The sequence below is a fragment of the Salminus brasiliensis genome, chromosome 20, assembly GCF_030463535.1.
Source record: "Salminus brasiliensis chromosome 20, fSalBra1.hap2, whole genome shotgun sequence".
NCBI classification, from domain to species: domain Eukaryota; kingdom Metazoa; phylum Chordata; class Actinopteri; order Characiformes; family Bryconidae; genus Salminus; species Salminus brasiliensis.
Genome location: NC_132897.1, coordinates 10,150,113 through 10,177,789, shown reverse-complemented (window position 1 = coordinate 10,177,789; position 27,677 = coordinate 10,150,113). Strand labels below are relative to the sequence as shown.

The following is a 27,677-nucleotide window of genomic DNA, read 5'->3' as shown; positions in this document are numbered from 1 at the left end:
ATATTGTGATCTAGGGACAACCTTTATCCCAGTTGTTCCCCTGCCCTTTAGTGTTTTTCAGGGCAGAAAACAGACGTCCACAGTATAACTGTATAACCTGTCTAACATGCTGTTTGTCTGCCCTGACCTACCAAATCCAGCATATCACGCAGGTTGTCTATGAGATTGATATCTGCAGAATTTGCCATGTCAGTATGGGTTTACCCACTCTACCCACTCTGCTCTGGTGCAATATTATAGTTTACGTTTTGTCCCAACACATAGAATGTACTTGTGTTTATGTATGTGGACGCATGAGATTACAGGTTTAGTGGATTGTCTACATGTGTATGTATTACACCAGATGTTCCAGATGTTATGAATAGCAACACACAGCTTGGCTATCTGTGATGTCTGTGTTCTGTGGTGACTCTATGGCTCTGTTTGTAATAGAATTAGGACGACACCACACCACATTGTGATTATTAACACAGGGGGAATCCTAAACTCTGTAAACTCTGACGCGATGACAGGGATTTAGCTTCTCTCCTCTGATGGTAACGTGTGTGATCTTGATTTTGCCCTTATCTTTGAAAGGATTTTAGAAGAACCTTGAGATGAACCTCTCAGCATGCCTGAAAAATCTGATTCAGTTAAGCTCCTCTGACATCTCAGCTCAGTGTGTGGATCTGCCTATACCAAAGAATGTGTAGTTGTGGGAGCTGGCAGTATATTGGTTAATACTACCTCTCCAGAGCTGATCTGATGCACTCTATATTGCAGAGTCTCTGACTCTCTGTCTGTCTCATCTCTAGGTCTTCTGTCTCTTTGGCCTTATTCCCAGGTAATTATCTTTCTCTGGAGGTGCCAGCTTGCCCTTGGTCAGAGTGCTACAAAAGATGGCAGAAGGTCAAGTGCAGGCACTGCCACCCTACTATTTTGATAGACTTACCTCCTCAAGACCTTTCCAAAGAACTAAATATGTGCAGCCCAGTTTAGAAACTGACTGGCCAAGACAAGGCCTTTTTTTTCAGTTTGATGAGAAAAGTACCTTAATACTTTAACCATGGTTTTTATAGAATAAACATGGTCAAAAGAGTAGAACCACAGATTAGATTACTTACGTTTTTTTTGTATTGTTTTGTTTTTGTTTTTTGTTCATGTTGATCCCTCTTTAACATGCTTTCACATAACAAAAGAACATAATACTGTTTGTATGTCAAAATCAGTATGGTCTTTTACTGTTTATGTGCAGCTAATCACTTTGAAAAGAGATGAGCTGCTTCAAACAGAGGATACATACTCTACGCATGATGCTTTTTTGTGACTTTTAGGCCTCGTCCATATGCATACAGAAAAAAAAAAGTTCTCCCCATTTCTAGCAATGTTTCTAGAAGTATCTCCATTTACACTAGAATACAAAAACTGCCCCAACATGCTAGCGCAGAAGGGGATCCTAAAACCTTAAAAAGCTTGATGTCAAATTCCTGAAGAAGCACGCCAAAATAGTTAAGACAGCAGGTTCCCAAAACCTCCTCTCTTTTTCTTTTGCATTCTTTGTAAAGGGGCAGTAGTGAAAGTGATTGTTATGGGCAGGTCTAAACTCAAGTCCAAAGCTGATTTTAGTTCCCAGTCCAGCTCTGGTGCTGCTTTCAGTTCAGCTCCTGAAGTCCTAACCAATGAGCAAACCAGTTTGGCTTCATGCACTTAGATACCATGGGAATACATTACCATTTTCTTTTAGATGTTTAGAGATGTTCACCTATTTGTTTTCAGCCGAACAAGAATAATGAAGAATCATTAAAAATATTGCAGCCAAGCTTTAATAGTTATGGTGTTTTCCTGACATCACTGTATGACCACACTGCCTTTGTTCTGACCAGGAGAATGAAAAATGTATGAACATAGATCAGGTGTGATTTTGGGTGAACGCCTCCTTTAATAGGAGCTACTTGTAAGGCATGAACCTCGATAGTGAAGGGACTGTGTGTGTGTGTGTGTGTGTGTGTTTGTGTGTGTGTGTGTTCCTGAAGCGGATCCCGTTTCCTGTGTTCTCCGCACCAGGCAGCTTTTCTCTGATCTCTCTGCCTTAATGAGGAGGCAGATGGTGCAAGTGCCAGACAACAAAACCAAAGGAATGCCAGTTGTGTGTGTGTGTGTGTGTGTGTGTGTGTGTGTGTGTGTATGATATATGGTATGCATAAATAATTGTTGTCTGCTATGATAGGTAGATAGTAATAGATAATAAATAAGAGGGTACACATATACATAGAAGTATACACATAATACAAAAGTATTGGGACACCTGCTCATTCATTGTTTCTCAAGGGAGTGTATCCTGCTATTTGTTGTCTCTACTGTCCAGGAGCATTGCTGTGAGGATTGCATTCAGCAACAAGAACGTTAATGGGTTCAGGATGTTGGATGATCACCACCGAACATCATCCCGTACTTTCTAATTCATTCCAAAAGTATTGGATAGCATTAGACGTGGTGCCAACAGGTTCATGTATGTTCATAATGCGTATATATTATATATTTTAATCTTGTCTGTGTTATTACTACTGTGAGAGACTATGCTAGATTTTTAATGTGATAGTGTTAATGCGATATGACAATAAATCTTGATTTGAAATGGCAACAGAATGCGCTGTAGAGGCAGTGTAGAGAATTACAGAGACTGTTAAAGCAAAAAAGTCTCCAGTATGGACAGTAATACATATTGCAAAATGCTATTTCTTACCACACTGTAAATTTAACTGATATATAGTAATCACATCTATGCTTGAAAACTAGATTACCGTTCAATGTCGATAGATTTGAACTAACAAAGTAAGTTGGATGAATCGGAAGACTGGAATTACACCCCCCCCCCCCTCCCCCCCATTATAAATCCTTGCTCTCATTTCTGATTATACTAAAACTGCATCTGCTCTCATAGTTAAATCTCAGTGTAGTAATGCCATCATGCTCCATGCTTCTCTTGAGGCCAGAAGGGGGGTCACGTCCCTCGTCCTGCTGTCCGCTGTGCCTGCCCCATGTGCTGGGAGAGCAGCCTGACTCTCCCTGCCTGGCTGCAGGCTGCTGGTAGATTAATAAATGCAGATGGCTTATGTATACTGGCAGAGCAGTGAGGCGCTGCTGTGCTGCTGAATGCTGGTGTTTCCTCTAAAGGCAGATAGAGGCAGATATAGTGTGTGAATGTGTGCTATATTTGTATTGTCATTTAGCTCTGTTTGCCTAATGTGATTTCTGTCCATCTGCCTTTGCAGCTGCTTACAAACACACACACAGTGTATATATATTTTCCTATCTTTCTCTATAAAATATACCTACTACACATGTATATCACAGCAATAACACCATGCCCTTGTTCTTCCTTAAAAAGGGTTCCTTAATTACATATTGTTCTAAAATGCATCACAACAGCTAACCACTAAACCAAGCCATTTTTGGCCATCTTGACCATTTAAAGGGGGGTAATCTTACCCTAAAGTGTGACCTCCCATAACCTTCAGTTATCATTTCTGATTTTTCAGAATCATAATATCTTGTAACATGTAATACATCAGCATATTTTAAGGCAGTTTTCCTCAATTATCATTTATATAAAAAGAACTTGTATACAAACATATACTGTAATAAATGGACAATGTAATTATCGTAACAGGCTTAATAGTAAGTAGACATCAATATTTAATGTATGTTTACTAGCAATTCCTGTGACTTGTGACTCCTCCTTGTGACTTGTACTCCTTGTGACTGCTTGAAAAAAACTGAAAGCCAGGCTGACTGAAAGCCACTTCCAAGCGTTATAAGCAAATTTAAATATAAATGCACATGTGGAAATTAGCTTATTTGGCCATTTACTACATAGACACTGAACAAAATTTTAATCCATCAAACACGGCATAATTTTAAAACTGTCCTCATTTTGAGATACCGTCAGCATTTTTTTAATACCACAGTATACAGTATCAAACCACACAACACTAACCCTGTTGCTTGATTACATAATTGCTACCCAAACCCAGCACTGTGGAAATAATCCAGCAAAATGACCCAACAGGCTAAAATCTGCACTGGATTCAAACAAAAACCCATTAGTTGTAGAATGTAAGAATGCAACCTTTACATCTGTATTATGTGCTGCCCAGTTTTTAATTGAATACTCAATACTTTTGCAAAAGATTTGACTGAACTAAATTTTAGAATGAAAGCTTTTCTCTGTCGTTCTCTCTGTCATATTCTGGGCGTAAGGCCCTTAGTCAGAGTCATGCTGCTTGCAGCTCTGCTCCACTCTGCACTTCAGAGCCGTTTCATTATTCACTAGAAGCAGCCTCACTGGGACCAAAAGGACCCTCCTGTTACCTGCTGCCATCTTTACACGTCTGCAGCTCTGCACTCCTTTACAGAATCAGTGCCTTGTATCTGCATAGCCTCTGGATTTAACTGATGGAAAGGCTATCAGTTCATGTTATTGTACTGTAAACTAACCTCACATAGAACCCAGGGCACCTGTACATGTCTGTGTGTTTAGCTTTTGAAAGTGTATATAATCAGTGTATATAAGTTTTTGTCTTTGGAGGTTGAGTAGAGCTTGCTGGTGCTCAGAAGCACTTAACTGGACAGAGAGTGAACCAGTCTGGCTCACGTAAAGAACATTGCACTAGAATTGTTTGATCAGTCTTTCATGTCTTCTTTCTTTTAGTCTTTCATGCTGCTAGGACTGGTATGGACAGATGGGATCGGATCCCGGATCTGAATACCTCATTCCACATTCTTTGTGAATACATGCCTGTGTAGTGATGTCATGAATTAGGCCCCTCCTTCTCACAATCTGACATCCGAAAAATTCCAACCTTTACTTTCCTTGTCTCATGACGTACATTCAGGACCCTACTATAACCCTGTCTTCTTCCTTTAATTTCCTCCCATATCTCAGTTTTAACTACACTTATTAGTACTTATTATTTACTTACTTACTAGCTCAAAGCAGATGCCACCTGAACCCTCTCTCTAACATTCGCAGAGTATGCTTCCTCTTACAGTCTCCTCCTACATCATCATATCCTGATGACCAGGTCTGAACTTGCTCGACTGCTAAGGCTCAAACTTTTGACATAAAATTGATTAAGGAACTAAACATTTATTTTTTATTGACAAATTTTAGAATAAACAACAACAACAACAACAACAACAACAACCACCTCTCAGGGTGGAGAGGAAAAGCAAAGAAATTAGAGAAAATTCTTATAGGGTTTGGTCATCTAGCAGGAGCTAGCATAGGTCAATTCTCAAGAAATGAATCTTAAATGTCAGATATGATTGCCTGTGATTTCTCAGTAAACAATGTAATGGAAGTGTATGAGTTCAGCCTGTGTTGCTGTAATAGAGAGTACTCACTGGGGATGGTCTACTTACCAGACTGTGTAAAGGAATTTGATCCAGTTCTGTGACAAAGCCTGAATAGCAAACACTCATACAATTTGATATGATTAGCTGTTCCTGTTCGTGGAGGAGGGAGGAAAGTGAGCATGAAAAGCCCTATTTGGACAGGATTAGTTTTACATGGGGAGGTGGAGAAATGTAATTTTACTACAGGATGTCTGTGAAATTTGTGACCGATTTGCACTGGGAAAAGCGTAATCAATGCGTAATAACCATCTTATAACCCTCTCTTAGTAATAATGTTCATAACACATATGTAGGCTATAGGCTACACTACATAATGACTTAGCTAAATCTGCCAGAAGCGTTGTGCCCTTATGTCCTGGCTCGTCCTCTGAGATTTGCCATTACTTGAATGACCCAAGGTATCTGTGCCATGCTTGAGTTCCTCAATACTTGAGGAAAAATAAAAACAGCTCATTATGAGCTTTTGGGGAACTATTGACCTTTAATCATTAAATGTATCATATCATTAAATCTATCATAATATCATAATCATTAATCTTCATATTGGCTGATTTATTAATCAAGGCTTTTTGGTGGTTACACAGCCAATTTGACATTTGAGGTTTTCTTGTTAATATTTTCTTGGTTATATAGTAAAATAGTTGTGGAGACATTGTATACATTATTTTTGCCAAATTTGATTCATGATTTATGTGCAACAGCTCCACCATCCAAGAAACACGGAAACTGCCAGCCTGAGAGATCAAAGAGTAACTGTGATTAATGGTCTTTTCATTGTGCATGCAGATACACTACACTCACTCTGCAATGAATAATTAGATGGTATTAGTTTACAGGGTTGAATTAGAAGCCGCAGGCCATATTTCTTAAAACTGTTCATTAGCATCCCAAATTAGATGTGGCATGGCTTTCAGAGTGTGGGGCACAGTATCCCTGAAAATGAGTAAAAGTATCACTTTGGTTAGTAAAACTATTAAAAAAACAAGTATTGTGAAGCTTAAACAACTGCATGTAGTACACAGTAATTTTACCCATTGATGAGGATACAAAATGGCAACTTTACATCTCTTAAATCAGTGCAGTGCAAAAAAGATTTTATTCCAAGTCTATTTCCAATTCCAAGTTTATTTTAGTTCATTCATCATGAAATGTACATGCCATGTAAAAATCTAATCGCTGAATCACTGAAGAACACTATTTTTCAGCAACTTCTAACTGCCTTTTCAGAAACCAGTGAAACTCCATTTACAAATCCAGGCCTCAAAGGCAAATGTGGGTTACAGAACATGACTAAAAGTGAACAGAACTGTAACTTTTGCACAAGCATTCAATAAGTAGAGTAAGTGTTCAGAACCAGGTTTGCACGAGTACTTAAATAAGGACAATTGAATTGTGTGATATCCAGGATTTATTGATTTACAGTATACCCACACTGTAAACACCACATTTGTTACTATCATGATATTGGCATTTTTACTATGTGCTGTGCCAGTATTTTATATTAATCATGGGTGACTGTCTAAAAAACATCTTCGCAGGGTAAAGATAAGATATTGAGGCAGCCATTGCCTGAAGGTTGAGAAACAGCCTAGTGACCAGAAGGTCTCCGTTTTGATCCCCTGAACTGACAAGACATAACTAAAGAGCCCTTTGAAGCAAGGCACCTAACCCCTAGCTGCTCCCTGGGCTCTGCATCTAGGTCTGCTAAGGGCATGTGTTCTCACTGTCCCCCTAGTGTGCATCTACATGCATGTTCACAACACGGATGGTTCAAAAGCAGAGGTCAACATGAATAGTGATTAATTAAAAATCATCTGTGCATTGAAACTTTCTTTGAATTAACTTTAATAACTTTCTTAATATAGTTTAATATTTCATCTGTCCTTTTTTCAGCTCTTCTTTACATTGTACAAACTTTCATGATAAGTGGACAAATTGAAATGCTGCAAAACCATTTTTATTGCCTTTTATCTGTAAATTGTTTTGTAAATACAAGCTTCAATTGCGACCGTGATGCAGTATTCAGATCTGAATATGTAGCAATGTGAAAATTATTTGTAATTGTTTTACATCAACAGAGTTGAACACGTTCAAGTTCAATATCTGAACAATGCTTTGCAATTTGCCAATGATTGTTAAAATATGCTAATGTGCAATCATCCACTTTTTAAAAAAAATATTATGTTAATTCTGTTCCATTTCCCCATTGTGCGTGTGTTCATGTGCAGTCCCCTTTGATTACAATAAAATAAATTTCAATAAAATAAAATATTCAATTAGTCTTGTATTGGTTTGAGGTTATATATCCCTTCGCTACTTGTAGCCCTGAATGAATTCTAGCGCCAATTTCTATATTCCATAAATGTGTGCATCAGCATTAGCATGGTTGTAGAAAGACATGTACATGAAAGAGATAATATAAATATAAAGTGTTTTACTAATGTGGACATCGTGTACACATTGGAATCAAGCAGCTTCAATACATCACCTTTTTCAGTGCTGTATTTTGTCCATATTGTGCATTCCTGTTTTACTGAGACATGCCCCTCAAAACCTGATTGATGCATGAAAATGTTTGCACTGTGTTCTGTAGAATCACACTGAGACTTATGATACTTCATGTCAGTTGTTGAGCAGTTTGAGAGAAAGCTGCGATGGCTGATCTGTAACACAGTCATTGACTTTAAATTAGACTGACTTTTCCGACCCGCTATTTGATTCCCATTTTCTCCTCCTTCATCTGATTCTGAATGAGTTTTCTAAATATAAAGCTTTTCAGAGATGCTGACTGTGGCGGCGCTGAGCACCTCTTGTCCTCCAGGAAATGGAAAGCACACGCTGGGCGATATTTCACAGAACAGGGGTGAGAAATGAGGAAATAGTAAGTAAAAGGAGTGGGATTCTGATGGGCAGAATGTGTTCAGAGGTAAAGAAAGTGGAGGATAGATGGGGTGGAAAGAGACAGAAGATGGTAAATAAAGACTTGATAGGAAAGTGAAGGAATGACTGCAGGAGGAGAAGAGGGAAAGTGAAATAGGGTGTGGGATAGAAAGCTGAATAGAAAGGTATAAGAGAGAAGTGAGGGATGAGAAATGCAGTTGTCAGGGTGGGGGAATAGAAACAGAGCATGTGATGAGGAAGCTGAATTAGATAAATAAGATGTGATTGAAGGATGGAGTGATGAGTGTTCTCTTCAGAGTGAGGATAGTGCCCATCTTGTCTAATTTAGGAAAATGCTTCACAATACAGTTACTGGCCACTTAAAGATATTGGTGTAGCCACAAGGTAGAGTTTTTTAATTGTCATTCACTATTCGTGAATTATTTGTTACCTGTCCTCTAGCCCATCATCTGTAGTCAAAAAAACCCAAATAATTCATCATAACAAGGAATCCTGAGTGCCTAATTATTTCTGATCTCTTTTTTCGTTCTTTTTATTTAATCAAATTTAGCGAAGCTAAAAAATGTCTAGTCAGGAGTTTTTTCAGTGTTATCTAGGTAGATACAGCTAAATTAACTCCCCTATTGTTTGGGACATCATTTTACAAAATTACCACACACACACACACACACACACACACACACACACACACACAGAAATCAGCCAATCACATTTCGATTTCAGTGGGTGGGATCAGTTTCGTCTGGAGAGAATGTAAGTCTAGACCTGTGTCCTATTCACTTCCCCTATGTGTGATCACTTCATAGAGCACTATTATAGGAAACAGAAGTACAGAGGGTAGTGAACGATTGTTGTGTCGCATAAGCAATCTGAACGTCAGCCTTCCTCAGGGAAGCTGTGCGAGAATCTTTAAACCGAACAGTGCGATGAATAAGAGAATTCAGTATCTACTAGTGTACACTGTTTGTAAACATAGCATATAAACATGTAAACATGTAGCATATTGTGAATAGGGCACAGTTTTGGACACAGCTCCGAACACAGTCCTACTAACATCACTGACTGAATATGATTTCAGCAGTAGCAGGGCTCTTTGGTAAAAGAGACACTTCTTAGCTCTTTAGCTGTTTATAGCAGCTTAGCTTTATAATTTTACAAATTCATTTCAGTAAATTGAGTTTTATGACTGCAAGCATGTCACAGAACCCCAATGTCCCAATGTACCTGTCTAGCTCCTGCTGTGTTGATGGAGGTTGTGAGCTGAGCTAACAGCAGCCTCAGTATTATACCTACAGTATGCCAGTTATTTCATGCTTAAAAAAAAGTGTTAAAGCAAATTAAAATATATGTAATATATTTACATATATTATACATATATTTTTATATGTAATCAACATCACTGATATAGTGAGCCAGATAATTTTAGAAATGTATACTAAAATCATGTGTCTAAATTATGTTGCTGTTGTTTAGATGTTTATCCTTTGTATGATTAGCACTGGCTGTAGTTCGTGTTCCTCTCTCTAGTTCCTACTCTGGAATGAAAACATTTAAAATATTTCACCTTTAAAGATTTAAGCATTCAGAAATGACTTCCATGGTATATTGCTCCCCTTGCTCCCAGTTTCCCCTTGTCCTGTGGCTGCTCAAGCTTGTGCTCCTTTAGCTTCAGCTCATTGTTCTCACAGCTAGTTCCTACCATGTTTATATCAAACATCACATCATGAATCCTTTGTTCATGTGCAGCCAAATCAGGGTCATTTGTAGCTACTTTTAATAACGACATTTAGTCTTTTGTCAGAAAACGGACATGGATTGTACACTGCATACACACATATGACTGTACATTGTGTAGTTGTGTGTGTTAAGCAGATGCTGGCGTAATTGGTGATTTATGATGGTAGGCAAGTAGCATGTGAAAAATGTAATGTAAGACTTTTTGATACAAACTTATGGCAGTGTATTCTATACAGATTAAGTATATTGTGATATATTGTGATACTGCATCAAGATGATATTGCAATTTTTGAATAAAAAAATAAATTTTAGGAAAACAAATCATAGTAGAAATGGAATAATCTATCGGCTATGTATCCGTATGATCTGTATGGCTGTCAGGATCGGCCAAATAAGAGCCTTAAGGCCAATCAAAGATTTGGCCGACATGGCTTTTATTTAGCCGATCAGATCATATTCAAGAGTTAAGGATTACAGCAGCTCTGTGCGAAGCTCCTCGGTCACAGGATGCTGCTATTCCATGTTCAACCGTTAGGTGGAACTACAGAGATTCTTTACGGCTGCAGAAACCCATTAGAGCCAGTGGTGAACTCTGAGCACTGAGCTCTGTGTGTTGTGGTCTAAAGACAAAAGACAGCCACATTGACCATTTGTGACAGACACAGATGGAATTTGGCTTCCACATTTATCCCATCCGTGCAGTGAGCACACACATACACACCAGTGAAACTCACAGTGGACAGTGAGCACACATGCCCGGAGTTGTGGGCAGCCCGGGGAGAAGAGAGAGTGAAGGGCCTTGATCAAGGGCCCAACAGTGGCAGCTTGGGTATCGAACCCACAACCCTGTCATCAATAGCCCGGAGCTCTAACTGCTGAGCCACCATTGCCTCAGTCTTGTCAGTCTGCTGGTTTTAACTCTAATATTTGAAGAATATGTTTGTAGATTTTTTTTTGCTAGTTTCATCTTAGCAAATGTAAAAAAATTAAATGCTGTATATCCTGAAAATGTCTCCTGGTATCATATTATGTTTGCCATATTGTCCAATCAAGGCATTTCCTAATTGCAGTATGTAGCAACACAAATCACAATATGGCACTTCATTGATATAGTGCTGCTCTGATATGTGCAGTCTGTGCATTATGTACTGATGTGTGCATGTTTACATTAAAGAGCTTATGAGCTGTGTGTGACATGAGGCCGGCTGCTGTGTGTGTGAGAGCTGTTGGCGCGTGCCGAGGTGGGATATCTGAGAAGTTCACCAGAGAACCTCCCTCTGACAGCTGGTTGCTAGGCGTCCTGTGAATGTGTGTGTGCGCGCAGGCGTGTGTGAGCGCAAGTGTGTGTGTGAGGCAGGCTCTCGCTCATATAGGACAGTAAGCCAGAGGCAGGCTCAGCAGCCAGAGCAGCAGCAGCAGCAGCAGCAGCAGCAGTGGGGTCTTGTCTGTGTGAGTGTGTGTGCGCGCGCATGTGGAGTTTGTCTGTGGCTGGATGCTTGCGCTCTCTCTCTCCACCGTGGGAAGAAGCCTCACTGTACGTATTAGTCTTCTCCTTGTTCTGCCTTCAGTGTTTGAAGATCTGTGAATGTGTAGTGAACAGTTGACTGGGTCATGTGTGGTATCGGCTACTTCAGTGGCAGTTAGATTAAGGGTGTGATTAAAATGTTGCCTTGTACTTGTTTGAATATGCTGCATGAGCACATCACCTATGTTGTAAGAAAATCAAATAACTTAACAATAACTGTAATTGTTTTCTTTTTTATATATATTTATTGGGCCGCTACATTTGTGTAAACATTTCATGATGATTGGACCAGTAGACATAATTCATTATGGCCCATTTCTTGATTATTGGAACAATAGAAGTAATTCTTTATGGCATATTCCCTGATGATTGGATGTATAGAAATGATTGATTATGGCTTATTTATTGAAGGACCAGTAGATGTAATTCATTATGGCATAGTTCTTAATTTTACTAGTAGAAGTAATTCATTATTATAACATTTTTTGATGATAGGACCAATAAATATAAATCATTATGGCTTAGTTATTGATGATTGGACAAATAGACAAAATTAATGCTCATTTCATGATGTTTGAACCAGTAGGCATAATGCATAATGCCTGATTCTTGATGACTGGACCAATATAATTAATTATGCCTTATTTTTTGATGATTGGACCAATACATTTAATTCATTAAGGCTCATTTTTGATGATTGGACAAATAGACATCATTCATTATGGCTTATTTTTTATTTGATGTATAGACATAATTGATTATGGCTTATTTGTTGATGATTGGACCAGTAGATATAATTCATTACATTTTAGTTCTTGATGATTGGATGAATAGACATCATTCATTATGGCTCATTTCTTGATGATTAGACCAGAAGACATTCTTCATTAGGGCATATTGTTTGAAGATTGGACTATTTGAATATTCATTCCAAAATCCATTGGCATACATTTCAGTGATGATTTTCACCACATTAACATAGTTAAATGGCACAAAGTCATGGGACATATTTATGAGCATTTAAATAAATAAATAAATAAATGAATAAATAAAAAATCTGCGTGATTAAAGATTTGAAGGACAGCTTTTTTCAATTGCTGACAAAATGTCGGGCTATCATATGGATTTGTTGGACTATTGACTATTGAGACTCACCAAATACAGTTCATGCCATGACATCTCTCTAGTGTCATCCGAGCCAAGGGTGGTTATTCCCACTAGGTAGGTGGTCGTAATATTCTGATATGACTGAATTTCTGTTTAATTACCTATTTTTCAATTTCACCATAGTACATCTGCCCAGATGACTGCAGAATGGCTACCTAGCTTTCCAACTTACCTGTTTTGTGTGGCTTGCTATGTTTAATGTTGATGGGTTTGCATTTAACTTTGTGATGGTTGTGTGTTCATTTAGAATAGTGATGAAGTTCTATCAGTTTTTGCTTGTGGGATAAAACAGCTTATAATTCATGCAATGTATTATTGTACATTGCTGCATCAGGCTAAGGAAATCAACAGGCTCCTGTCTGGTCATGAAATCCTGTGGTGGGAACTTGATATGGCTGCTGAGGTGAGCATCACAGGAGTGGTAAATGGTGACACAGAAAACGATGTTAAGAGAGAGCAAGAGACCGGAAAAGGAGTAAATAAAAAGCCAGGAGAAACCCTGTCATTTGTCTTTTGCTGTTCTGACATCTGATTCCTAAGAATTTCTAAGAAAATCACTGCAAACATCCGCAATACACTCCATACACTCAGCCCCCAGCAACGACCAAGTCAGACGTGAGTGGAATGAAAGGGTTTGAATCGCTCCACCGCAGTAGAGGAGTGTCTGCACGTGCAGGAGGAGCTCTCCTGCTCTTGTTCATATTTGCCATGCCTGAAGAGAGTTGCATTTTTTCAGCCTGATGTGGAGCCCTGTGTTTTCCATGGCTGTTTGCTGTATAGAGCATACAAATGAATGATAATGGAAAAGAGATGCAGATGTGGAACGTTACCAAGAACGTCACAGTAATTACCTGTGCTTGGAGAAATGCTGATGCGGCACGGTTGTTTCTAGAGGTAGAACAATACACAATGTCATATGATGTGTAGTGTTTTTTGTGATTTTTGAGATCACCAAAACAAGACTCTGCCTGCCTGATAAAAGCATAGTTAATCCACACATTGCATTTTCCTAGGAGACAAATGTGTTTTAATACAACGTCCAAAGTCTTTCAGGGCAGGGAAGCTTCTCTTCTCTTACAGGAAATTAGGGGTGTGATGCCTAAAATATTGTAATATCACAATGCAAAAATGAGACAATGGGGATTATAGAGAAAAGGCATTGTATTAATTATGATATCCAAGGTGTCACATAATGAGTGTCCGGGTTGGTCTGAGAAAATCTATTTAACCCTAAGTTCCCCCTGAAAACTTAAATACTCAGGGGTCCTCTGGGTAAAGTAGAAAATGAAGTAAAATAAACTGTAAGAACATATAGTGGCATTAGATTTACCTATTTATCCATTAAATACATGCTCAAAAACATGAGGGTTCAATACAAAAAAACAAACAAAAAAAATTAATGCATTAACAAGCATCTAACCTGTGCTGTAGATCTATGTTTGCTGAGGTTTTGTCATGCTTGCCCTTGATTTGTCATGACTGCCCCTGTTTAGTGTTGCCATGTGCTCAAGTTCTTCCCAGTCTGTGTTCCTTTTGTAGTCAGTTTGCTTAGTTTTGTTTTCCTTGTTTTTGCTTTATTTTGGTTTTGTTTCATAAATTCCTGCGATTACGTCTGCCTCCAAGCTCAGCTCACCGTAACAGGTTTCTCACTTTTGGCTAACGAGGGCTGTTTTAGAGATTTAAGATACAGAGAATAATTGTCTTCTAGCATATCTTAAATCACCCAGAACAACAGCAGAACATTATGAGTTCACCAGATGCTTCACAGATTTCCCGGCACTGCTTGGGCAATTGAGTTGATAGCCAGCTTACACTGGAGCTTAAGGACCTCCTGAACACCAACGTTCGTCAAAAAAACCCAAAAAAACAACCCTCACATCATTAGTAGACTATGCAAAAGCATGCGTACAGTTCAGTTTTTCTCTTTAGTAAGAATTTGTCAGAATTTTGTAACAATACTGATTTGTGAACCCAGGATTGTAAACTGAATCAAATGATTGGCTGACAGTATTGTTCGTACCCCTACCAGCATTTGATCCACAGTGCACATTGTCCTGCCATGCCTGTACTGAAATAGGTAAATAATAATATCTTCTAGTCACTTCTGATCAGGCAATCAAGCATTTCGAGTGAAGTGGAAAATATGGTAGTAGAATGTGTTTTGCATCCATTTATGCAAACTTGCAGCATACTGCTTTGTTCTATAGCCTTCATGATCGAATGAGCGGCCAGGTCTGATTTGAGTTTTTGACCTTTGAAAATGCTGATATGCTTGACAAAACTGATGGTTTCCCAGTAGCATAAAACATACAAGACTCTGTGAAGCCCTGCGAGTAGAATACGTCAGGCCGTGCAGGTTTGTGCAGTGAGCTGTCCAGGTGCTGAGGGATGGTGGACGCAAGGGTGAGAGCAATCAAGTAAGCAAGCGAGAGAGAGTGAGCGTGAGGGAGAGGCACACAGGGATTAGAAATAGTTTACAGGTAATGAAACCTAAAACAGTAAGTAACACAACTCACAGACCAAACTCATATGCATCAACAGAAGCACTTTCAGCCTCTAGACTGAAACTTTTGTTTTAAAAGACACTTAGCTGACATGTGGGTTTTCAGAGGAAGTGATGGTGGTAGTGTTGAATGTAGCATCATTCAGAATCAGATGTAGTGCTATAACAATATACAGACAGGGTGCATACAGTTCACAAACAATCAAAAATATACCCTCTATACACAGTATACAAGCAATTAGCAGACTATACATGGACAATAATAATACAGACCGTGTACATATTGATATTTTGCATGTCATTGCTCTACCCTACTCACTTTACACATTGTTGCTGTTGTGCAAAAGCCTTCTTTCCATTTTTGGTGATTTTCCACTTTATGATATAATGGGAATCTGGCAGTTTTTACATTGTATCAAAATTTCATGATGAATGGACCCATGAAAATGCTCCAAAATGACTTGACTTGCAGGTTTTTTTACTTCACCTGTAAAGTTCTCATTTTGCAGCGATATACTAAATAATGCATTAAAATATGATGACTTTACACAGTGTACATGCAGGCAAATCTCTTTCACACTTTCTCATGCCCCCTCTTTCTTTTTCTGTCTCTCTCGCTCTCTGCTTGTTGGCACCATTTGAAAGCCACCTTTGACGCTTGTCGTTTATGCAGATTTAAATGAAGCCACCTACTCTTCTTACTTTTCACCTGACATGTGTTCAGGAGACTAACCCTGACAGACTAATTGCTTCCCTGCTATTTCATTTTCTTCAGCTTTGATATTAGAGAGAGAAAATGACAGAAGTGCAAAGGGAAGCTGTGATGAGCACTGTTAACCCTTACTAAAACTGAACCGTTTCCTACATCTACAACACTTTAAATAATGCGTGATTTTAGCACAGTAGCACGGTTTACACAGACCAAAACAGTCACTGCTCAGTCTTATCTGAGGTACACAGAACTTGGTATTGCAGCACATGGAGGGTCTGCAGGGTAAGAGTAAAACACTTTTGAGGACACTTAAGGACTTAAACAGTATATCAAACTGCTGAGAGTGTGGATCCAGAGTAGTGAACAAACAGGTGTGTTAGAGAACCGATACATTTGAATTGATTGGTGTTGATTCTTTTTTTGTCACATTTTTCCTTTTCATCCCAGTTCAACCCACCCCTTTGTAGCTCCACCCAACACTAGCAACTAGCTCCCATCACTATGAGGGTAAAGGACTTAACTAAACTTACATGTGAAGTCAGCCATCACCTCTTTTTAAACTGCTGTTGCTGTGGGCCATGATTTACCTCTCTAATCAGGGTTTTCATTATTTTCAATAACTCTTCGGACCATAATTTAGTTCCTTGCTCCCAAAAAATTCCATATTAGTTATGTAATTTTGGACGATTAATAGTTACTAATAGGTCTTATATTTTAAACTCAGAAATAGGTCCAAGGTTCAAGGATTTCATCAAATCTGTTGATTAATTAAGGGTGGTTACTGTTCCTTTAACACTCAACACTTATCCGTTTAGTTTTCTCCATAGCTTGAACCCTGTAGCTCATTCTGTACACTGTGTAAATAATTCTGGATGAACAGACTAATAGAAATGCTCCAAATTACATGAAAACTCTTACATTTACCCTCATTCAAAGTTAAGAACATTGTGTGCACAGTGTTACAACTGTAATGCACTGAAGTGGGAGTGTGTGGCCAGTCCTCATTTAGGTGGTAACCACACCTTAAACCTGAACAGAGAAATCCTTTGTGCTAAATATAATGAACAGAAAGATGAGCGTAGCATGTTTGTATCGGTACTTTTGCATCATTTGAATCTGGCAGTCGTGGTAAAAACTGATGGAGGACTTTATAACCAATAAAAATGCTCCAGACTGACCTAGAGCAAAATCTTTTTATACCAACTTCCATTGGAAATTGAGAAGGTTTGTCCTTCTCCTGCTTTGGAGAAACAGGATTCACAAGACACTCATAACGTGGTCATAGTAAGAAAGTAGGTTAACAAATCAAGACCAGGGCCACAAAAACATAATGGGTAGTGTGTGTTTGTGGCTTGACGGTGGGGTAGGAGGAAGACATTATTCCCTTGACTGCTGAAATGTCAGCAGCATCTGACACTCTTATACAACCCTGACTTATCCACCCAAAAGAACTCTCTCTCTCTCCCTCTCTCTCTCATTCTTTTTCTTTCTATCTCTCCCTGTTCAGTTCTAGAGAAGTGTAATGAGTACAATATCACCAATACATTATTAACAGTGAGAACGGCAGCAAACATAGCAGTAGCAGTGGTATTAATAAATGTAATTATCATCATATGCATATGGATACCACTGGGAGTCCCTTAACATCCTTTAAGCAGTGGCATCCTTCTCGCTCACTCACACACTAGGTTTCTTTTTGTCTCTGTCTCCATAACGCTCTATCGTAGACTTTCACTCCATCTCTTTGCCATTGTTTCTTTTGCTTCCTCTCACACTCTCTCACTCTTACACACCGCTTCCGTGCTGTCCCTCTCGTTCTCTCAATCTTTTTATCTCTCACTTTTTTACTCTCCCTCTCTCTCTCTCTCTCTCTCTCTCTCTCTCTCTCTCTCTCTACCTGTTCTCCTGTTTCGAGTTACATCTATTCTCACATTGTCTCTGCTGTCTTTCACCTCTCAGCTGTGCTCTCCTTTGTCCTCTGCAGCCTGTCCCTGCAGTATTCCCCTGCTCTGCTCTGAGGATTTGCTTCATCTTGGGTATTCCTGCTCTGGATTTTCATTCCAGCAGTGTTATGGTCTTCCTTTCTCTGACACACACACACACAGTTTGTTTGCATACTGTAATCCCCCCCCTCCCTCTCTCTCAGTCACGGAATTCACCTTCCTTATGAATTCCCATGCCCTCCTTGTAAATGTCAGACTTAGCCGTGTGTCTTGCATTCCATTCTAAGTTTCTGTCAGTCTGTGGGACAGGTTGTCTCTCACTGTGATATCCTCTTGATGTCTGCTGTGGTCTGGGTCACTCTTTTCACACTTTTCTTTTCTGCAGCTTTGTTGTTCTATCTAACCTGTTTTAGTGTATTTGTTCTCAGAAGGTAAATAAGAGTTTAGTGAGAGTCTGCAAGAACTATTATATCTACACACAGTGGAACATGAAAATAGACCATAATATCTGAATATTTATAAAACTGTCAGTGAACCTGTTTTACCAATGTGAGAACCACACACTTTTCACTGATTTTAAACCAGCACTGAAGAGCACGAGTGGAGGCTAACGCATACACATATGCCATAGAAACCCAAATCACAACACATTCACTCACTATAAACACACCAGTAGGCAACAAAACATCAGTCCAGAGTGTGTACCACTACACACACAAAGTGATTTGACGGCAGTGTCCCAACTAAACTAAATAAATCAGTCCAGAATGTCTCATTATAGAAACTGCTACTAAAATGACCATGATTTTATTAATCAGCAGCTCATCTTATGGTATCGGCTGATACTCAGCATTAAGAGAGAAGGATCAGATTGAGGGGTGGGTGGTCAAATAGTGCCTGAGGTAAAAAGCCCCCCTCCCCCCCAAAAAAAACAACAAAAAAAAACACATTAGTGTAGTTTTAACGCTGTAATGATCACTGTTAGCACTGTAAACTCATGTCCTGCTGGGAGAAATTGTAGCCAGGCAGCTATTAGTCTTACCCTCACTATAAATATAACTGGACACTCCTGGTCCTGATACTAGTCCTCCATGTATCTTGAAAAATGGTGGTTATGGCCATTACCATCACATAGGGAGGAATGGTGCCATTTTGGCTTTGAAAGACCCTTAGCTGCATGAGCCTGATTGCATACATTGAAAGGCAACGCAGGAAAGCATTGCAGTACTCAAGCCTTGAGATAATGAGGGACTGAAGGAGCACCTGGGTGGCATCTGGAAAAAGAAATCAACCAGGTTCAAAGTTCGTTGTGTATGGTGAGGAAGTCTTATTGAGTCTTGTGCAGGTATATTTCACATAATTGTGATGGCTATACGACTGGGTCAGAACCTCTCCAACACATCAGGCAAGTCTTCCTGGGGTTTTCCTGGTATACAGTGGTCAGTACCTACCAAAAGGGGCCCATGAAAGAACAACTTGTGAACTTTCAACAGGGTCATGGACCACAATGGCTCATTGATACGATCCTTGGATGCCCCACCCTACAGGACCTAAAGGATCTGCTCAATATAAGACAGGTGGTACTGATTTTATGGCTGATTGGTCGAAGTGTAAAGTGCAGTGCAGTGCAGTGTGTGAAAAAAGAAAAAAGAACCACATGCACACCCCAGGTTAATGCTCACCATTATTGTTTGCTCGTTGTTTGTAAGCTTGCAGAGAGCACGACTGACTTCAGCTAAATTCTATTTTTCAGTTGAAATCGGCCATGTAATTTTAAACTCAAATGCATGGGTAATGTTGCTTGAACTTCCCTCTCTGGCATAACTATGTAAGCAAATTGGATTTTGGGCCTCTTGATGCATTCTTATAACAGGTATTAGCACCAAATGTGCAATAAGCCAGATCCTTCACAGGACTGTGTAATCATATTTATCCAAACTAAAGCAAATTTAGACATGGCTTATATAACACATATAACCAAATTGTGTTCTAATCAGCAGTTATTTCATGGTTCTGCATCTGTCGACCATCAGATGTTTCGATCAGCCTGCCAGCCCCGCCAGCCCCCCCCCCCGGATGTATGAATCTGTGCCATCGCTGTATTAGCTACACTCACATTTCCGTCCCAGTACCTTTACCAGCCCAGCGCTGGGTGGCTGGTGGGGATTTCCTGCTTAGTGCAGCTGCTCATGGTAGGCAGAAAATAAGGCTGCAGGATATGAACATAAAATATATCATACTGTGATTATATCACTGTGTATTGTGCTTGCGATATGCCTTGCAATAGGTCTGATACTGGATTGGTGAACCTTTTATGTAACATCGATAAAGACTGAACAGAACAACATTTATATAGGTTGGATGATTTAAATAGCTTCATTCATCTAAACACTAAAACAGCTCATCTGAGAAGTGTGAAAACGCAGTATTCATGTTAGTGTCATGTTATTCATAGATTTCTAGTTTTATTTCTTTATTAAACTCAATTACTCCAAAAAAGATAAAATATTGTTCATAATGAACCAAAATCATTTGTGACTGCTTACTAACTGATTAATTGGCAGTTAGGTTAATTATTAAAAAGACACATACTCCACATTTAGTTTTATTTTATTTCTTTTGTATTTTTTAGTTGTAATTTTTTCAAAATAGTTAATTAAAACATTTTTTAAAACCATTTTCCAATTTATATCCCCCTGAATTTAACAGCATTTTTGGTTACTATGCCTTTAAAACTGCTGTATGTAAATATGTACATTATGTTGATGCTCAGTACTGTGCCTCACAAGCCGTTCCGGCTGGAACAGTTCTTATAACGTCATAGTGAATGGACTGGTTTAGGATGTTATAGAGTAAATGGCAGGATCTACGCAAAATAAATGCGTATTATATTATATGCATATGCGTTTTGTGACATAAAAAAACAAGCAAATAAACAAACAAAAGAAAGAAAAACAGTAAATTCTGTCCAAATTTTTCCAGCTTTATTTCCTTATCTGGATTGGATGGACTGGAGAATAGTACGATCCTAAACAGCGCTTCCATGCCACATCAAAATTTGGTTTTCCGTGAGATGAGCCCTTATAAAAATCTCCTAGTCGTCCCTATTACAAAAAGAGACAAAGGTTAATGTGGCAAAGCCGTATACTGTTCTAAGCTTTTTATGTAATATGTATATATAGCAAAATTAGTGTATGCTGTGTTATGGATTAGTTAATTTTTATTGTTTAGGAGCTCTGATTGCTTAATTACTTGTGAAATGACTTGCCCTAATTAACATGTGGTAAGCCTTGGTAAAAGCCAACATCCCAATAACAACTGATAAAGGATATATTGTACAGCCTTATTTGAAAGTAGGTTAGAGATGTTGACTGAGCCCCTGGGTCAGGGTGGCAGGAGAATTGGAGAGGGTTAATGGGCTGGGACTGATTAAGGCTGGCCAGCCAGAGGTTAATAATAGTCTGAGTTGCCAGGGGCGGGAAAGCTCATTATAGGTGGCTCGTCCCTGGTGGCTGCGTGGTGGTTCCCTTTTCGCTTTGCGGGCTGTGAAATAAAGGGGCATATATGTGTTGGAAGTGTCTTGTGGAGTGTTATCAACTCTAATGCTATTTTTGCCACCTTGTAATCTACAATGAGTAGATTCATAAGGAGCTCTGGGACTGAACAATGTTCAAAGTAAAGCGTTTCCGTCTAAGCTATAAAGTTTTGTTGTGGCTGTGCTTGCCAAGAAGTTGCAGTTTCCAGTTTCAGCAAATGCTAAGGCACAAACCTGAGTCACATTTTATCACTGAAGTGAATAGGACCTACATTTCATACTAGGAACTATTTAGAAACAGTTTTAAAGCATTTTTGATTTAGGATGTAGCTAAAAATACAGCACAGTTCAGATTGTATTTCACTGTATCTTTGTTTAGGACAACTGCTTTTTCCAACGTCAATTTCAGATAAATTTCCAGTATCATTTCCAAATATCATAATTATCCAGAGATGGCCCTGTGAAAAAATCATTTCCAGTGGTTTTACACTGTACTGATTAGGGATTTCAACAAATAATTCATTTCTGATACTTTCTCAAGTCAACCTGTGATACATGGATTGACCTTGAGGTGTGTCTGCTGCAATATCCAGGTCTGATGTATTTGATAGTTCAGTATTTCCCCACACAGAGTCTGGATATCTGGAAGTCTGGATATTGTCTGTCTGCACTTGTATTGTGTTGCACTTGTGTTTTGTATGCACTGTCTGTGTTGCACCATGGTCCTGGAGGATTGTTGTTTCGTTTCACTGTACACTCTGTATGTAGTTGAAATGACAATAAAACCCACTTGACTTGACTTGGATGCCTGTGAGTAATGAGTGGTAAAACACAGTCAGAATGGTATATGGCCTGCTGTAAGTGGTAGAGAGAGAGTACCTGGATCTTGCTGTACTTTCGGTAATAGCTATTTAGGTGCTTTGTTCTTTGGCACCATGTCTTGGGTATTAGAATCAAGTCTCAAAAGGATTATGAGCGCAGTATACCAGCCATTAGTGTTGACTGGAAATGTTAAAGGAACAATTTCATCAAAAATACACATCAATGTAACCATACTTCAAATATATGGCACACCCCCCCACCCCCCTTTAGTTTCACACTAAGCACACTCTGTTGGGTGAAAAGGGCTGGTTAAATCTTTTCTTCACATTTGGATTTCACATCATTGCATGAAAACCCAGATATAGTTAGAGAAGCAAAAACTGTTATGGGAATTTAAGAACCATCTATTGTTCTATTGACCATCTATTGAAAACTGCGTAGTTTATCACAAAAAAGGTTGTTTACAGGTATTAAAGTAAAATGCAAATTTAGTAAAGTAGAATTCGTATCTTATCTTTTCACACTGGTGATGCCTTTTAGTGAAAAGTGTAAACGGAATTCAGCCAAAGTCTATTCAGATATGCACTGGATATTAAACGCATGTCAACACCAGGTGTAAGACAGCAATGTTCCAACAAAGTTTCTGAATCCTACAATGGAAGTCATCTTAAAAGGGGCACTACAATCGGTATATAAGCTGAATGTGGACCAAAATGCATTGCAAATCTTTGGTAATAAGCAACAGGCATGAAATGGAATGAAATGGAGCAAACAGTGTTTGCCAATATTAGCAAGTAATAGTTACCAAGAGTGATTTTTAGATATCCGTTGTTCGTTAACGGTTTATCTTTCTAAGCAATATAATGGCCAAAGCGTATTTAATGAACAGCACAGTGCTTATAACAACTTCAATTCTTAATTCAGTTTGCATGTGTGGAAAATGCTTTAAACGCGACTCAGCCACGCACGTTTGTTTAGGAGACTGATGCTGACGTATGTTGATGAGGAAGTGTCAGAATTTGTTTGTTTTAGTATATAGTGCAACAGTAATGAGGGAGTGGAGATCATGGAGTCCATTTCGGTCACAGCTATGGACTTCTACTATTGGCCTCATAGCTCCACTACTAGAAAAGCACTGATTCTCATTTCTTAGTTGAATACATGAAACACTGTTATGGTGTGGTGTGGGGTTTGGACTCTAGTGCAGTTTAGTTATAAATTTATTTAATGAATTTACTTTAAGGGTTTTATATCATGTGAAAGTTTTGAGTGAACACAAGATTGGTGCTTAGTGACGCTACATAGCCATGGTGGGGCTCCAACACCCAACCCTGGTGACGGATGCCCCGTGCGTTACCGCTGCACCACCACAGCTGTGAGAATTGGCAGTAAAAAAAACCCTTTAAAACCAAAGCAGACAAAATGGTAGGAAACATCTTTTCAACAAAGAACAATCCAAACAGTTTAAAAGGGAAACCAAACTAAAGCCTCCATTGTTTACAACATGAACTCTTTTCCTTTTAAACCCTTGCTTTCTCCACAGCTTAAACTCGCTGTTACCGTTCGCCCCTCTACAAAGGTGCGACGGGGAGTTGCGTCTGGCTGAATGTATGTATATCGTGCCACACAGGTGGGTCTGGTCATCGTTGATTACCGCTGGGAATTCTGGGGCTTGGAGTTCTTTACTCCAGATCCATCAGCTTTCCTACTGTGCTGGCCAGACCCCCTGCTGGTGGCTGATGGTACATGCTGCCTGCTTATACTAGCATGTTGCCAGTACTTTCTATTAGCCAAAGTAGCAAAATATAAATAACACTACAATGCATTTCAAACTAAACTAATGCAAACTATAAATGGACAAAAATAGAGATATGTTTTTCATTGGGCAGTAATGAAATGCACTTACCAGTTTCTGTTTTACCAGTTTTCTTTTCTAGGGTTTTCTGAAAGCTGTTGTTTTTAATCTTTGAGGAACAAATGGTGCTTGATGTCAACATGGCTCTGAAGATCACTGAAGAAAAGATCCTGCTTTTTGCTGACCATGTCCCACTTTCCATTATTTAAAATCGTTCTTTTAATGCCAGCAGATGCAAGGTGCAAGACTGCCTGCCTGTTAAGCACATTCTTCACAATGCCTGGAGCTGTAGCTCAACTGGATTTGAAAGAGAGCTACAAGCTTCTTACTTCTCTGACTGGCTCTGGGTATTCAGCTTTGTGAGCAGTTTGACATGATTCAAATTTAAAGGACATGATGACCTCTGTGTCTCACTGGGTGTAATAGTCATCTCTGCAGCACACTCTGTATAGTCCATGAAATGTTTTTCAGCCAAGCTTCAGTGTCACCGTGTATTATAGAATCTCTGTGGACTTTCCACTAGCTTTTCGTCTTCTTAAAACACCTTGAAATATGTAATAATGTCCAGCTCTTATGCTTGTTATAGTTGCACTACTGGAGTTTTTATAGATTTTTCCCCCCATAGGAATGCAATTGTTTGTGCACCCTTCTCATGGCCTCATAATACGAGTAGGCTAGTATCAACCGCCTATTGATACTACCCACATATGGTACCACAGCAAGCACTTGGCAACACCCTAACAACCACCTGAGGAATCATGACAACAACTTGAAATACCATAACTGCTATAGAAACCACCTGGAAAAACCTTAGCAACACCATAACACCCACATAGCAGCCACCTGAAATACCATAACAACCACCTTGGATGCAATGGCTACTGCCTAGCAACCACTGTGTGATTATTTAGAAACCATTATTTAGCAACACCAAAGCAACCACCTGGGATACCATAGAAATACCATAGCAACCACCTAACAATTACCTCATACCCTCATAGCAACCTCCTGGGATGCCATAGCAACACATTTACATTTAAATTAGCAGACGCTCGTATCCAGAGCGACTTACAAAAGTGCTTTGCTATTTACCCAAGAAAGACCTTAGCTAGTTAGAATAGACTAATAGTTCAAAGATACCTTTAAATATCTAAAAAAGTGAAGAACACCATGGCAACCACCTTGCAATTTCCTCATAACCCCATAGCAACCACATGGGATACCATAGTGACACCTAACAACTACATAGCAAAAAAGGTTTGACCCTTGAGACTATGTAGAAACAGTCCAGCAACTGCCTGGAAGTGGGAACCATTTAAAGCTGTGCAACCATTCTGTATTTTCTTCACCTTTTTAGTTGAACTTGTTTGCTATTCAGATTCTGTTTGTGGCTTCAAATACACGGTGAGTTAGATTTTGATTTGATCACAGGTTACCTTGAAAAAGTACACTTCATCAGAAAATGTCAAGTATAGTAGTTTGAAATGAACCACTGTTTTAGTGGTGGTGGTGGTAAGTGGTGTCAGTGTGAGGAATTAAAGAAGGCATTCATTCAGAACCTACTTTTATATTGCTCACCAGGAGGGAAATGCCTTTTTCAGTCTGTTTGAGGTTTCTGAACCCTTACTTAACTGAAGTGTAGCTGAGTTTATACTCTAATACTCCATCAGCTGCTGAAAGGTAAGTGGTTCCGCTAGAATACTTTTTGCATTTGGTTTGATTTGAAAGATAGCTATAGATGCATGCGTGATCAGAATGTGAACACATCTTGCTGTCTGGGTGTTCAACAGCTATGTCATCTGTTTGATTGATGGCTGGATTGAAGCGAGCAGGTCATTTGCGCAAAGCTTTGATCGAATCTGGAACCGGTCTGGACCGGACTGAGAACAGATCACTGAAGATGAGTGCAAATGCAAGGCGTTGGCAGCAAAGCACAAAGTGGACAGGGTCTTGAATTATGTTAACCGAATTTGTCTCTGAGTAATTTCAGATTATCCATAGCACTTCAAAAAAACATTCATATTTAATTTGCCTTTTATATTTATCACATAACCGTATTTAATTGATTTTCAAAACTTGATTGCTTTGTTTTGTGTTTTTTTATTTTAGTTTAAAAATTGCACAATACTGGCTGGGCTGATCTGCAGTGTTTTAAACATATAAACGTGATCGATATAAAGTTAGAATCAAACGTTTTGAAAAGTACTTTCTCAGTGCAGCACTTTACCAAGTTTTCATAACTTTTATTGCATTGTATTGCAACTTTTATTGCAATAAAAGTATTGCAAACTTTTTTTGCGTTTTAATAAGCTGAGAAATGTTTGCATTTATGAAATGCCAGAGATGAATGATAGTTCACCTCTCATATTGCAGTTTATTCCAGTAGGCTACTTTAAATTCCAGAAAGCAAGTGCTTTTGTTATTTAGTATAATGCAGGATTTTGTGATTTTCCTGTTCAAACGCTCATGCTGGAACTGAATTAACTGAGGAGTGAAGCTCATGAAAAATTCACTGTTCGCTGTAGGACTGAAATTGTAGAACCCTGGTATAGAGCATAGTGATGCTTCACTTTGTATCAGTATCAATATCAAACTTAACAGCAAACCTAAATGTTGATTTTTTAAGACATGGATTAAATCTAGTTATAGACAATAGTTTATCACCTTTAAACATCTTATTTAGCTGTGGCATAAGTCTAATCTGATTCTGGGAAACGAACCTTCTTTTGATATGTTCATGACTTTGCTTACTATGCTTTTCTATAAAAGAAGTTGAGAAACAAAAGCACCAAGTTCTTGTTATTAGAATAAAGCACCTGCTTTAATATTGATTCTATTTGTATTTAAAGTTCTCCAAGGCCTTCACTTTTCTTTTCCAACATTGAGAGCATACATCGATTCCCCTCCCTGTTCATCCGTTCTTTGTTTTCTTATCTTTCTACTCATTAGCGCCCTATTGTTTTAGCAGCTTTTATATTCTCTATTGATTAGACGTCCAGTGGGACTCCCTGGTAAGCTCCATTCAGAGACATTTATCACAGTCCTTCATAATAAGACACTCACAGAGGAGTTCACCTGAATACATCAGCCACATGAATCACGCTCAGTAAACTCTCTACACAGCACAAGATTATGAGCCAATAGTCAGAGCTTGGTCAAGTTTTATTAGGGATTCCAGTGGTTTGTTTTGACTAAATTATTCACCAAAACTAAAATTGCCAGATGGTTCTTATTTGGAAGTGTGGTTGCAGGAGAACGTCCAGTGGTCTTTAAATGGTGTAAGAACCCTAACAATATTTGGAGGATCTTAAAGGTTCTTACTCTTGCACATTTAAACTAAAACTGCTGCTTTCAAAGCACCCTGATTATACCAGCAAAAGAAGTGAGAATAAATGTTCAAAATACATGAGTTTGAGCTTCAGAAACAACAGACTGCTGAATATGGACACTGCTGGTACCTCAACGGACTGCTAACAGCCAAAAACGCACATTACTATAAAAGAGCTCTGTCAGTTGAATATGATGCTCCATACTTGCCATACAATTTGAACAGTTGGAATGTATTTATTAAATAATTTTG

General features: G+C 38.8%; 1 protein-coding gene across 5 annotated transcripts in view; it reads left to right on the top strand.

The window, feature by feature from the left end:
- Positions 1 to 27,677, top strand: part of mctp1a (multiple C2 domains, transmembrane 1a) — a 196,512-nt gene that overhangs the window by 38,564 nt on the left and 130,271 nt on the right. The window contains exon 1 of one of the 5 annotated variants that reach the window (XM_072665260.1): positions 11,459 to 11,569. The exons of the other annotated variants lie outside the window; for them this stretch is intronic. Within the exon in view, the coding sequence (XP_072521361.1) occupies positions 11,528 to 11,569 (42 nt within the window). The 5' untranslated portion in view covers positions 11,459 to 11,527. Of the gene's footprint in view, positions 1 to 11,458; positions 11,570 to 27,677 lie in introns of those variants that run through there. 5 annotated transcript variants of the gene reach the window in all.